This window comes from Stomoxys calcitrans, unplaced genomic scaffold, assembly GCF_963082655.1.
Source record: "Stomoxys calcitrans unplaced genomic scaffold, idStoCalc2.1 SCAFFOLD_130, whole genome shotgun sequence".
Classification (NCBI taxonomy): domain Eukaryota; kingdom Metazoa; phylum Arthropoda; class Insecta; order Diptera; family Muscidae; genus Stomoxys; species Stomoxys calcitrans.
The window spans coordinates 5,826-18,791 of record NW_026739267.1 but is presented as its reverse complement, the minus strand read 5'-3'; the positions used below and the strand labels follow the sequence as shown (position 1 = coordinate 18,791).

Sequence of the window (12,966 nt, the reverse complement as noted above, 5' to 3'; positions counted from 1 at the left end):
GTGTAAATAAGTCCTGCTTGGGGAGTGTTTTGGGGAAGGGTTGGACCTCCAGAAACTTTGTCCTAAATTTGGATATCAGTTTTGAATTTTACTCGCAAATACCTTTCATTTGAGTCTTATATTGCCATGGTCGGTTAATATGTTAGATTTATGGGTGTTTAGGGGGTTGGGGTGGTCCCTATAACACTTGGTCCGACAATTCGATATCAGATACGTTTTCTTATTTTACATACCTTTCATTTGAATCCCATATTGTCGTGATTGGTCTATATATATATATATATATATATATATATATATATATATATATATATATATATATATATATATATATATATATATATATATATATATATATATATATATATATATATATATATATATATATATATATATATATATATATATATATATATATATATATATATATATATATATATATATATATATATATATATATATATATATATATATATATATATATATATATATATATATATATATATATATGGTAGGTTTTGTTTTATTTTATTTGGAACAAAATTATCCTTTGAATATTTGTTTTTGACAATTAAAGAGCTTTGAGTGAAATACCATGATACGAAAATATTTAGTATGTGTATATAGCTTAAGAAATAGTACAATAATAAAACAAGTAAAAGCGAGCTAAGTTCGGCCGGGCCGAATCTTATATACCCTCCACCATGGATCGTATTTGTCGAGTTCTTTTTCCGGCATCTCTTCTTAGGACCGATATAAACCATACTTGCCAAAGTTTTTGGATATCATAACAAAACACGTCGTGCAAAATTTCAGCCAAATCGGATAGGAATTGCGCCCTCTAGAAGCTCAAGAAGTCAAATCCCCAGATCTGTTTATATGACAGCTATATCAGGTTATTAACCGATTTCAACCATACATGGCACAGTTGTTGGATATCATGACGAAATACTTCGTGCAAAAACCCATTCAAATCGGATAAGAATTGTGCCCTCTAGAGGCTCAAGAAGTCAAGACCCAAGATCGGCTTATATGGCAGCTATATCAGGTTATGGACCGATTTGAACCATACTTGGCACAGTTGTTGGATATAATAACAAAACACGTCGTGCAAATTTCATGTCAATCGGATAAGAATTGCGCACTTTAGAGGCTCAAGAAGTCAAGACCCAAGATCGGTTTATATGGCAGCTATATCAAAACATGGACCGATATGGCCCATTTACAATACCAACCGACCTACACTAATAAGATGTATTTGTGAAAAATTTCAAGCGGCTAGCTTTACTCCTTCGGAAGTTAGCGTGCTTTGGACAGACAGACGGACGGACGGACGGACAGACGGGCGGACATGGCTAGATCGACATAAAATGTCGCGACGATCAAGAATATATATACTTTATGGGGTCTCAGACGAATATTTCGAGTAGTTACAAACAGAATGACGAAATTAGTATACCCCCCATCTTATGGTGGAGGGTATACAAATTATATAGATTATAGCAAACCCCGGGCCCGCTCCGCTGCGCCTTCTTTTGCCTTATATTGGACAAAAGTGTCCTTGGAATATTTATTTTCGACAATTAAAGATCTTTTAGTGAAATACCATGCTAACTTGACTAACAGTTTAACAATATAAGTGCCATTATCTGAATTCCATATGATCTTTATTGGTCTACGAATTTAAGTTTGGATGTATGGTGTACTCCATTCTTAAAATACTTCATTTCAGCCCGATATTCTCATGATGTCTGATTTAGTGGTGTTTTAGGGGGAGAGGTGTTCCCCCAGATACTTGGCCCTGAAAAATATCAACATCGTGCTCTTCTCTCAAATACCATTCATTTAAACCCCATATTGCCTTTGGCTTAAGAGGAGCTAACAGGATGAGGCGTCCCCCAAACCCATGGCCCCAAAACAGGTTATCAAATTCCTTTTCTAATCTCAAATATCTGTCACATGGTCTAAAAATTTTTTCGCTTTGGGGGTGTTTTGGGAAAGGGGTGATACCCTAAATACATGGTCCTACATTTGAATATCAAATTCGTATTCTACTCCCAAATACCTTTATTTGAGCCCCATATTGCGATGGTCGGTAAAAAATTGGTGTTTGTGGAGTATTTTGGGAAAGGGGTAGACCCCCAGAAAATTGGTCTCGAAAATGGGTATCAATTCTTGCTCTACCCCCCAAATACCTTTCAATTAAGCTCCACATTGACATTGTCGGTAAATATGCCCGATTAAGGGGTGTTTTGGCGATTGTGGTGATCCCCCAAACACTAAGCCCGGAAAATATATCAGCAACGTGCTCTATTCTCATATATCTATATATCATTTATTTGAACCCCATATTGCCATTGCCCTCAAAATTGGATATCAAATTCGTTTTCTAATCTCATTTAAACTCCTTATTGCAAAAGTCAGCAAATATGTGCGGTTTGGGGTATTGGCCCTAAAAACTATGAATATATAGTTCCACTCTCTTTAAGACCCAAATTGTTTTGATGAGCAAATACGTCCTCTTTGGGGATTGTTATGGTGGTGGGACGTCCGCTAGACAATTGGCCCCTAATGTTGATATCAGATACGTAGCCTACTCCCACATACCTTTAATTTGAGCCTCATATTTCCATTGTCGGCAAACATGGCCGGCTTGGGGGGTGTTTTGGGAGATGGGCGGCCACTCAGTGAGTTGGCCTTGAAAATATATATCGGGTTCGTGTTCCACTTTAAAAACCCTCTTATTTGAGCCTCATATTGCAATAGTCAGCAAATACTTACTATATGGGTGGTGTTGTTGGGGTGGGGTGGCCCAATAGAAACTTTTCCCGACTATTGATATCAAAGTCGTGCTTTACTCTCAAAGACCTATCAATTGAGCCCCATATTGCTATTTGTCCCCTTTGGGGATGTTTTTGGGGAGAGGCGGCCCCCCAAACACTTGGTCCCATATTTACATTCAAATACCTTGTATTTAAGCCCCATATTCCCATGGTCAATAAATAAGTCCTGTTTGGGGGGTGTTTTGGGGAAAGGGTGGACCCCCCGGAAAGTGGTCCCACATTTAGATATCAGATTCGTACTCTACTCGCAAAAGCCTAAATATGTCCGATTTAGGGGTGTTTTGGGGCTTGGGTTGTTCCCCCTAGCACTTGGTCTGACAAATGGATATCAGATACGTTTTCTTATCCTAAATAACTTTCATTTGAGTCCCATATTGTAGGTTTTAGGGTGGGGCAGCCCCCCTAGGTACCCCATCCGAAATTTGGGTACCAAATTTTAATTTTTAGGGTACTATATGAGAGCACACGAAATTTCGCTTAAATTGCACGACCCGTCTCCGAGATCTGGCGTTTCTGAAAATTAGGGTAAGGGGGAGGGTCCGTCCCCCCTTCAGATATCAAAAAATGTAGTACCCTGTTTTCACCACGGGGTCATTATGCACCATCTGTGAAAATTTCAAGAAAATCGGTTCAGCCGTTTCTGAGTCTATAAGGAACACACGAACATACAAACAAACAAACTTACAAACAAACACAAATTGATTTTTATACCCTCCACCATAAGATGGGGGGTATACTAATTTCGTCATTCTGATTGTACTGATTGTACTGCTCGAAATATTCGTCTGAGTATATATATTCTTGATCGTCGTGAAATTTTATGTCGATCTAGCCATGTCCGTCCGTCTGTCCGTCCGTCCGTCCGTCTGTCTGTCCAAAGCACGCTAACTTCCGAAGGAGTAAAGCTAGCCGCTTGAAATTTTGCACAAATACTTCTTATTAGTGTAGGTCCGTTGGTATTGTAAATGGTCCATATCGGTAATGTTTTGATATAGCTGCCATATAAACCGATCTTGGGTCTTGACTTCTTGAGCCTCTAGAGTGCGCAATTCTTATCCGATTGGGATGAAATTTTGCACGACGTGTTTTATTGTGATATCCAACAACTGTGCCAAGTATGGTTCAAATCGGTTCATAACCTGATATAGCTGCCAAATAAACCAATCTTGGGTCTTGACTTCTTGAGCCTCTAGAGTGCGCAATTCTTATCCAATTGGAATGAAATTTTGCACGACGTGTTTCGTTATTATATCCAACAACTGTGCCAAGTATGGTTCAAATCGGTCCATAACCTGATATAGCTGCCATATACACCGATCTGGGGTTTTGACTTCTTGAGCCTCTAGAGTGCGCAATTCTTATCCGATTGGGATGAAATTTTGCACGACGTGTTTTGTTACGATATCCAAAAACTGTGCCAAGTATGGTTCAAATCGGTCCATAATCTTATATAGCTGTCAATAAACCGATCTTGGGTCTTGACTTCTTGAGCCTCTAGAGGGCGCAATTCTTATCCAATTTGAATGAATTTTGGCACGTAGTATTTTGTTATGATATCCAACAACTGTGCCAAATATGGTTCAAATCGGTTCATAACCTGATATAGCTGCCATATAAACCGATCTGGGATCTTGACTTCTTAGACGCTGAAGGCATCTGCTAATTTTTATCAAAAAATTTTTAGATTTGGCACAGTTGTATATGGCACAGTTGTTGGAAGTCATAACAAAACACTATGTGCAAAATTGTAGCTACATCCGTCAAAAATTGCGGCTTTCAGGGGCTCAAGAAGACAAATCGGGAGATCGGTTTATATGGGAACTATATCAGTACTATATCAGTACTACTTACGTTCTTTACTATTGAACATAAAGTTCTAAAAAGAGAATGGCCTTTAATTTGATATATGACATGGGCAATTAGCTTTAGCCGTTTCAAAGATTTGGGTCGCAGTAGTCTCCAAAGTCGCCAAATAGCCAAAAAAAACGAGATTTTCAAAACTTTGAGACCTTAGCAACACATGTTAACATCTTCCAATTGTGTTCAAATTTTGGGAATCTTAAAATCTAACAAAATAAAATATTTTATGGGTAAGCCGCCATAAAAGTTTTTTAAAACCGTCCTTAAAAGCAGCCCTCGTAGTTTTGTTTTAACTGATTAGAATTTGTAACACTTGTGTAAACAAGACTTCACAGTCATTTTACAGGCATTTAGGATTTTATTAAAGGTCACCGTAGTAAACGATAATAAATGTTGTTTAACAAGTGATGCATGTTGGACATGCATTTAGTGTAATACATACACTGTCTCATTTTCGCATACAAATACATGAATACACACAAATATTTAGATTTCATCTTCATATGCATGCCATTTGTAATTAAACGACATGTATTCTATTTTGCTCGATGTTTAACAATTAGAATAATACATAATTTAAAATTGTGTTTGCAGTGACGTATCTGGTTTTCTAGGTTCTGTAAATACGACCACAATTAGTGTCAATTGCAGACTACGGCATTTAAATTGAGGCGGGCATTTTTAAAAGCATTAGATTAAATTGCTATTTTTGGCAACAATTTGCATAGCTAGCTAGCTTTTTATTACACGCGGACACACCTCCACACACAATCTCACATAAATATCCTTAAACTGACAATTGTAACCACATGTGGAAAATATTTGCGTTTTGTGTTTTTTACAGCGTCAATTGGCAAGAGGATTATGTTATTTAAATTTGATTTATAACATATGAGATAATCCATACATGGACAACATATTTTAGATACGCTTTAAATCGAGCATTGCAAAGATTGCATTAAATGTGTTTCAATAAGAAACAAAAGAATAAGCAAAAACTCTTAAAGTTCGACGGGACCTATTAATAAAGGAACAGGGGCAAACCTCTAACATATTATGAATTTAGATTTTATTAAAATTTTTGTCGAAATTGGATGAAAAATAACATGAGGCTTCTATTTAGGTTAGATTATGCTGGGTTTAAGTGGCAGCGTGCCATAAGACTCACTAAAACGTTTTCGTCCATGGCGATACCATAGGAACAGGAGAAACAAGTAAAAAGGCGTTATGTTCGGCCGGGCCGAACTGTGGATACCAACCACCTAGGGTATATATGTAAACCATAATAACCATCGTCATAATATGGTGAAAATGCATAATTTATGCCCCACAGCAGCTATATCGAAGTATGGTCCGATTTGTACCAAAATTTGGCGCGGACATTGAGTGGTCTAATAAATATAAGTCATTGTTCAATTTTGTGAAACAATATATTGGTCTTTTAGGTAGCTCTATCCAAATAAAAACCGATCTGAACCATATACCACACGGTCACTGTGTCCAATTTCGGCGAAATCCGATTATAAATGCGCCTTTTATGGGGCCAAGACTTTAAATAGACAGATCGGTCTATATGGCAGCTAAATCCAAATCTGAACCGATCTGCGCCAAATTGAAGAGGGATGTCGAAGGGCCTAGCACAACTCACTGTCCCAAATTTCCTCGAAAGTAGACAGTAAATGCGCCCTTTATGGGCCCAAGACCTTAAATCGAGAGATCGGTCTATACAGCACCTATATTCAAATCTGAACCGATCTGGGTCAAATTGAAGAAGGATGTCGAAGAAACTAACACAACTCACTGTCCCAAATTTCGTTGAAATCGGACAATAAATACGCCGTTTATGGGCTCAAAATTTTAAATCAATATGGCAGCTATATCCAAATCTTTACCGATCTAGGCCAAATTGGAGAAGGATGTCGAAGGGCCTAAAACTCACAGTTCCAAAATATATATCAGGTTATAGACCGATATAAACCATACTTGACACAGTTGTTGGAAGTCATAACGGAACACTACATGCCAAATTTCAGCCAAATCGGACAAAAATTGCGGCTTGGAAGGGCTCAAAAAGCCAAATCGGACAAAAACTCCAGCTTGTAAGGGCTCAAGAAATCAAATCGGGAGATCCTGTTTATATGTGAGCTATATCAAGTATCAGGTATTTGGACGGTACTTGGTATAGGAAGTGTTGAGAAGGCAATTTGCCAGAGCTAGCAGTTTCCACGGGATTTTGAATAAAATACACCAGTTCCACAAAAGACTTGATTTATTTCACAAGTGCATTTATATTAAAATTCCTACATAAAAACATACAAGTAAAAATACAAAAATTATAACAAAAAAAAAAACGTAACCTACTTTTTGGTATGAAAACCACTAGATTTTAATAATTATCTGCAATATTCCTCCTGAATCCGCAACACCGCGTATATGCCAACTTGCAAATTTTTATGGACTTTAAGAATATGGCGAATGAGGACGCTACTTGACATTTTAAAAACATTTAATTAAAAATTACTAGTTACTAAACACTAACAATAATTACGTTACTTAACCCTATCAATAATTACGAACTGACAGATACAAAATTGAGTTGCTATAAATTTAAATTAAGGCATTTTTGAGATTGGCGTCAACATTCCCCCCGGAGTATGACAAGAAGCTTCTTCTACGTCAGACTTAGTTTGAGCAGCAACATCCAAAATTGCCAGCTTCGTTGCAGGTCTCTCCATTACGCCTCGACATGTCAATATTTTTGCGCTGCGGACCTGACCATCTGGTGCCAACCTCGTTTCAAGTACTTTGCCTCGCAGCCAGACATTTCTAGGTAAAGAAGGGTCTACAATGATAACTAAATCCCCCTGACATAATGCCTTTGATTTCTCGTGCCATTTTGTCCTACAAGTAAGCGATGGTAAATATTCGGCCAGCCACTTCTTCCAAAATATGTTGCCATATTGTTGAGAAATAAGCCAGCTCTGTCTCAATAAGGTTCCACTGTCGTAAACTGTAGTTAAGGGTTTTAGCCCATTGGAGCTTCCCACAAGAAAATGATTCGGGGTTAAAGCTTCTGCCATATGTTCTTCAATTGGAACATATGCGAGCGGCCTCGAATTTATCACATTTTCCACCTCGATTAACATGCTCAAAAGTAGCTCATCAGTAGGGTGCCTTGAGGGCATGATCTTATACAAAACCATTTTGATTGAGCGAACTAAACGCTCCCAGGCGCCTCCCATAAGAGAATGTGCAATCTCAATATGAACGGCCCTTATAGTGAGGCACGTAAACAAACAGCCATATCGTTTCTCTTTGTGGCGATTCACACTGATCAATATGGGCCCAAAGAAGTCTACTCCAGTATAAGAGAATGGAGATGCATAAGCAGCTACACGAGCTCGAGGTAACTTTGCCATCTGAGGGGGGTTAGGCACCACCTTGGTGATTTTACAGAATTGACAGGAACGAAAAATAGTCTTTACAGTGGTGCGAAGTTTCGAGATGGCATACTTTTGCCTCAGCTCATTCACAACTGTTTCATGATGCATATGATGAAATTTTTCGTGATAATGAAGAATTATTAATTTGGTAACATAATGTTTTCTGGGCAATATTATTGGACGCTTTTGGTCAAATGTAACATTTGCCAAATCTATTCTGCCATCAACTCGTAAAAGCCCTTCCTCCAAATAGGGTGTTTTTGAAAAAATTTCGCTGGATTTTGGCACAGGAGACTTTGTATTCAGGGCAGCAATTTCAGCTGAGTAAGTCACAGATTGCACCTGTTTATATATTATATGCTCCGCTCTCTTTAAATAATCCAGTGTTAATCCTTGGCATCTGGGCTCATTTTTTCGACAAATAGTAATAAATTTGACCACATAAGCAATAGCTCTCACCAGCCGATTCCATTTCGAAAATCGCAGCTCATTTAAAATGGGCTCGTATTTATTTATTGGGTACGAGGTATGTATTCGTTCCTCCTCTGTATTACCACTAAAACCCGTCTTTTGGGGCCACATTTCTTCAGGTTGGAACAAAAAAGCTGGTCCATGGAACCACCTACTAGAATCGGAAAAATTTGGAATTTTCGACCATTTTGTGGCATCATCGGCCACATTCTCTCTACTTGGAACCCAATTCCAATCGCTGATTGATGAGAGTTCCAGGATTTCCGTAACCCGAAATGCAACAAACTGGTTATATTTGCGATGGTCAGAGTTGATCCAACTCAAAACTGTCTTCGAATCGCTCCAAAAATATTTTTTAGAAATTCCAATTTCGTGATTATCCAGCACAAACTTCGCTAGACGCGCTCCTATTAAAGCTGCCATAAGTTCAAGCCTAGGCACTGACGTTATTTTAATTGGGGCAACTCTGGTTTTGGCAGTCACTAACGAACAAACCACATCGGCATTTTTCTTCAGTCTTAAATAACATACAGCAGCATAACCGTCCTTGCTGGCATCCACAAAGGTATGCAGCTGGACATTAACGCCTTCATAATTATGAAAAGTTTTTAGATAGCATCTTTCTATTTTGAGGTTTTCGATGTCTGGCAAAATTCGTAACCAGTGACTCCATTTTGCCGCCAATTCGTGATGGATTGGTTCATCCCACCCCGATTTGGACCTCCAAACTTCTTGCATGAGAACCTTCACGAACATAACTATGTGTCCAATTAGTCCCAGGGGGTCGTAAATGGACATTACTAGTCTAAGCATTTCTCGCTTAGTTGGAGCTTTTTTGGTTGACAATAATTCACCCTCCAGAAGCCATGATGCTATTTTAAATGTTATAACATCCTCATCATGCTCCCAAAAAACGCCCAGTACTTTCTCAACACTGTTTTCGGCTTTAAAATTTATGCATTTAACTTTCTCCGAAAGAGTAGATGCAAATGCATTCCTAACCTCCCTGCTATTGGACACCCAGTTTCTTATATTGAAACCAGCTTGGCGATGTACAAAGCACACATCTTTAACCAATTTTATTGCCTCCTCAGCCGTATCAATAGAACATAGCAAATCATCCACATAATGATTTTGTTTGATTGCCTTTGCAGCAAGGGGAAACTCTTCCAGAAATTTGTCAGCATTGTAATTCTTCACATACTGCGATATGCTGGGAGCGCATGTGGCACCAAATATCATGACGTCCATTATGTACACATCTGGCGCTCTCTCCTGGTTACAATCCCTCCAAAGAAACCGTTGCACATCACGATCTTCTGCTCTGATGTGAATTTGATGAAACATCTCTTCGATGTCTCCACATACTGCCACTTTCTTTTGCCGAAATTTAAAAAGAATTGATGGCAATGATGTCAACATATCAGGCCCCTTAAGCAGAAACGAGTTCAACGAAAATTCACCAACCCTGGCAGCCGCGTCCCACACCACACGCGATTTACCAGGCTTATTCTTATTAAAGACGGCAAAAATTGGTAAATACCAAACTTTTCCGTCGTTGCGCCTGATGTCTTTTTCATCAAGTCTACGTATGTAGCCTTTAGATAGGTATTTAGAAATTGTATCTCGAAAAATGTTTAAGAGATCAAAGTTTCGTTTTAACTTCCCTTCGAGGCAAGTTAACCGCTTTATAGCCATATCAAAACTGTTTGGCAGTTCGACACAATCAAACTTCCATAATAATGGAACCTCATAATTACCACTTGCCTTTTGCTTCATGTATTTGCTTAATAAGTTTAATGCTCGACTCTCATCTTCAGATTTAAGAGGGTCTTTTGTACATATCCCAATGCTCTCGAGTGTGTAAAAACTTCTTACTAACTCATCTAATTTTTCATCGCTAGCTGTACAATTACATACTTGAAAATTAAATGGCTTACTTGTATGATCTGGTTCGGATGTTGTGCCGTATATGAGCCATCCCAGTTTCGTTCGGACAGCAACAGGCTCATTGGAGGCACCTTCACGAATCTTGTTGGAAATACCCAAATTAAGATGATTTAATCCAATAAGTAGTTTTGGCTCAGCGTTCACATAACTTTTAACAGGCAAATTTCGGAGATGGCGATAACGCTGCGCTAACAATTTGTAGTTCAAAGATTGCACTGGTAAACTTAATGATTCCACTGTACATACGTTTAAAGACACACGGGTTTTGCTGTTCCCTGAAATTTGAATTGTTAATTTCATTGAATTTTTTTCCCTTCGCTGCATACCTCCCGTCCATTTCAAACACAGGGGGCTAGCCACACCATCAATTTTTAGATCACTGGCAATTGAATTATCCATAAGGCTGACCGACGAACCCTCATCAATAAACGCATAGGTTTCGATGCTTTTATTATTTCCATATATAGTAATTGGCACAATTTTAAACAAAATATTTGTCAACATATTATTGTGGGAATTATGTATCACGTCTCTTTCATTTGAACTGTTTGTCATATTTTGATTTGACGTTTGTTTGCTTCCAACAGGTGGTGAAGGTGACGTATATCGATGTAGGGAAGAATGGTGATAGTACTCACAGCCTTCCTCGCCGCACTTTTTCTTTTTCCTGCATTCTCCCATATGCACACCCAAACAGTATTTGCAAAGCTTCTTGGTTCTCACCACGTTCCATTTTTCACTGCGTTCCAACGACTGATATGTTGGACAGTCACTCACAGCTCTGCAGTTTTTATTGTTGCATACAATGCACTTTTTATCATCACTATGAGAGTAGATAAATGCTCTCTTACTTGTAGTTGTTTTGTTGTTATTGAAGCTGCTGCTTTTAGTATGACGATTTTTATCTCGATTGTTAGAAATGGGATCAGTTGTTATTGTACTGGCTGTTAATCCAACACTGAATAACCAACTGTCAAACGCAGATAAGTTTGGTTTCTTGTTTTGAATCATAAGCTGCTGTTTTATGGTTGCCCACTGCATTTGATACGAAGATGGGAGTTTTTGCAGTAATTGTTGAAGTAAAAAAGAATTATTTATCTCATCTGCCAAGTTGCCGGCTTTAATAGTGGCGATTAGACTACGGACGTTTATCGCAAAGTGAGTCAGTGTTTGCAAATTGTTTTCATCTACCTTTGGCGATGAATTTATTCTTTCTTTTATAGAGTTCAATATCTTTTCGGGTTGGCCGTAGAGCATTCGAAGAATATCGATGACGGCAGAGACATTTGATGGATGGATAAGCAAATGCTGTACACTATAAAGTGCTTCACCTTTTAAAGACTTTTGGAGACGAATTAAGTTCTCGGCCTCCGAAAAGCAGCAAGTTGAGGTGGACCATTCGAAAGTGGAAATAAATAATGGCCAGTCTTCGGCGTGCCCGGAAAATATTGGCAGTTCCTTGGGAACAGATTGTCTAGCATTGATGCTGCTTTGTTGCAGTAGATTGCTATTATGAAATTGGGATGTGCTATTGAAACTGTTCGTTTGGGGGCGCATTGTAGATGAAATGGGTGCTTGATAAATAAAAGATTGTGTATTTTCGGGATAATTCTGGCGGGGTGCACTTGCAACAGATGGTGGAAGTTGTGTTGCAGTGTTAAAATAAGAATTTTTGGGTAAATTTATGAAAGTTACCGCATTGGGATTAAGCGAAGCAGTCTGCGTATGCAAATATCTTTGATCTCCACTATTGGTGGTGGCTGACACTGCAGCAATCGGTGCAGTATTGCCTATCGTTGAAGTTGCAATGTTACAAGCTGCTGAGCACAGGTTAGTAGAATTGGGCGGTAATTGGGTAGCACTGCCAGTTGTTACTTTATTTTGTCCCGTACCACGAGTGGTTTCACTATTGGAGTTTCGTTCTGCTGAACTATTAGGCATATCCAAGTAAGACGTTTCTTCAAACAAATGTGTGGACTGCGCATGTACACCATTGTTGTTGGTAGACATTAAGGCTGATTCGGCTTGCTGGTCATGATTGGGAAGTTGATTGACCCAGTTTTGGACCGATTGAGAACTAGTTGATGAATTTTCATTTACGGTTGCAGCTTCCTGCAGAAGGTCATATTTTTTGTTTAGAAATTCTAAATTGAGATTTCTCTCTTCTTCAAGACGCTGTAGTTGTAGTTGAATGCTACGTGCATGAGATTGGCGCGAGACAGCAGAGGAATGGCTTCGGATACTATGGGTAGGCGAAGGTGGCCTGCGGTCTGCACAGTCTGGACAGAGTTGATTCGTTCTATTGGCATTTTTAAGGCAAATTTTATGAAATACTCTTTTGCATTCCATGCAAGATAACATGTTTGAGTCAGGGGGATTTGGACATAGGATGCAACCAT

General features: G+C 38.6%; 1 protein-coding gene and 1 long non-coding RNA gene across 2 annotated transcripts; one reads left to right on the top strand and one right to left on the bottom strand.

Annotated features, from left to right (window-relative positions):
* Positions 1 to 7,315: 7,315 nt before the first annotated feature.
* LOC131998417 (uncharacterized) lies at positions 7,316 to 11,608 on the bottom strand. Its single transcript, XM_059370707.1, has 2 exons — positions 10,894 to 11,608; positions 7,316 to 10,842 (listed from the first exon to the last, which is right to left on the bottom strand). The coding sequence occupies exons 1-2, from the start codon at positions 11,606 to 11,608 to the stop codon at positions 7,316 to 7,318; spliced, it is 4,242 nt and encodes a 1,413-aa protein (XP_059226690.1).
* Positions 11,609 to 11,681: 73 nt separating this feature from the next.
* LOC131998416 (uncharacterized) lies at positions 11,682 to 12,176 on the top strand. Its single transcript, XR_009398683.1, has 2 exons — positions 11,682 to 11,725; positions 11,791 to 12,176. It is a non-coding gene; the product is annotated as an uncharacterized LOC131998416 (long non-coding RNA).
* Positions 12,177 to 12,966: the final 790 nt, after the last annotated feature.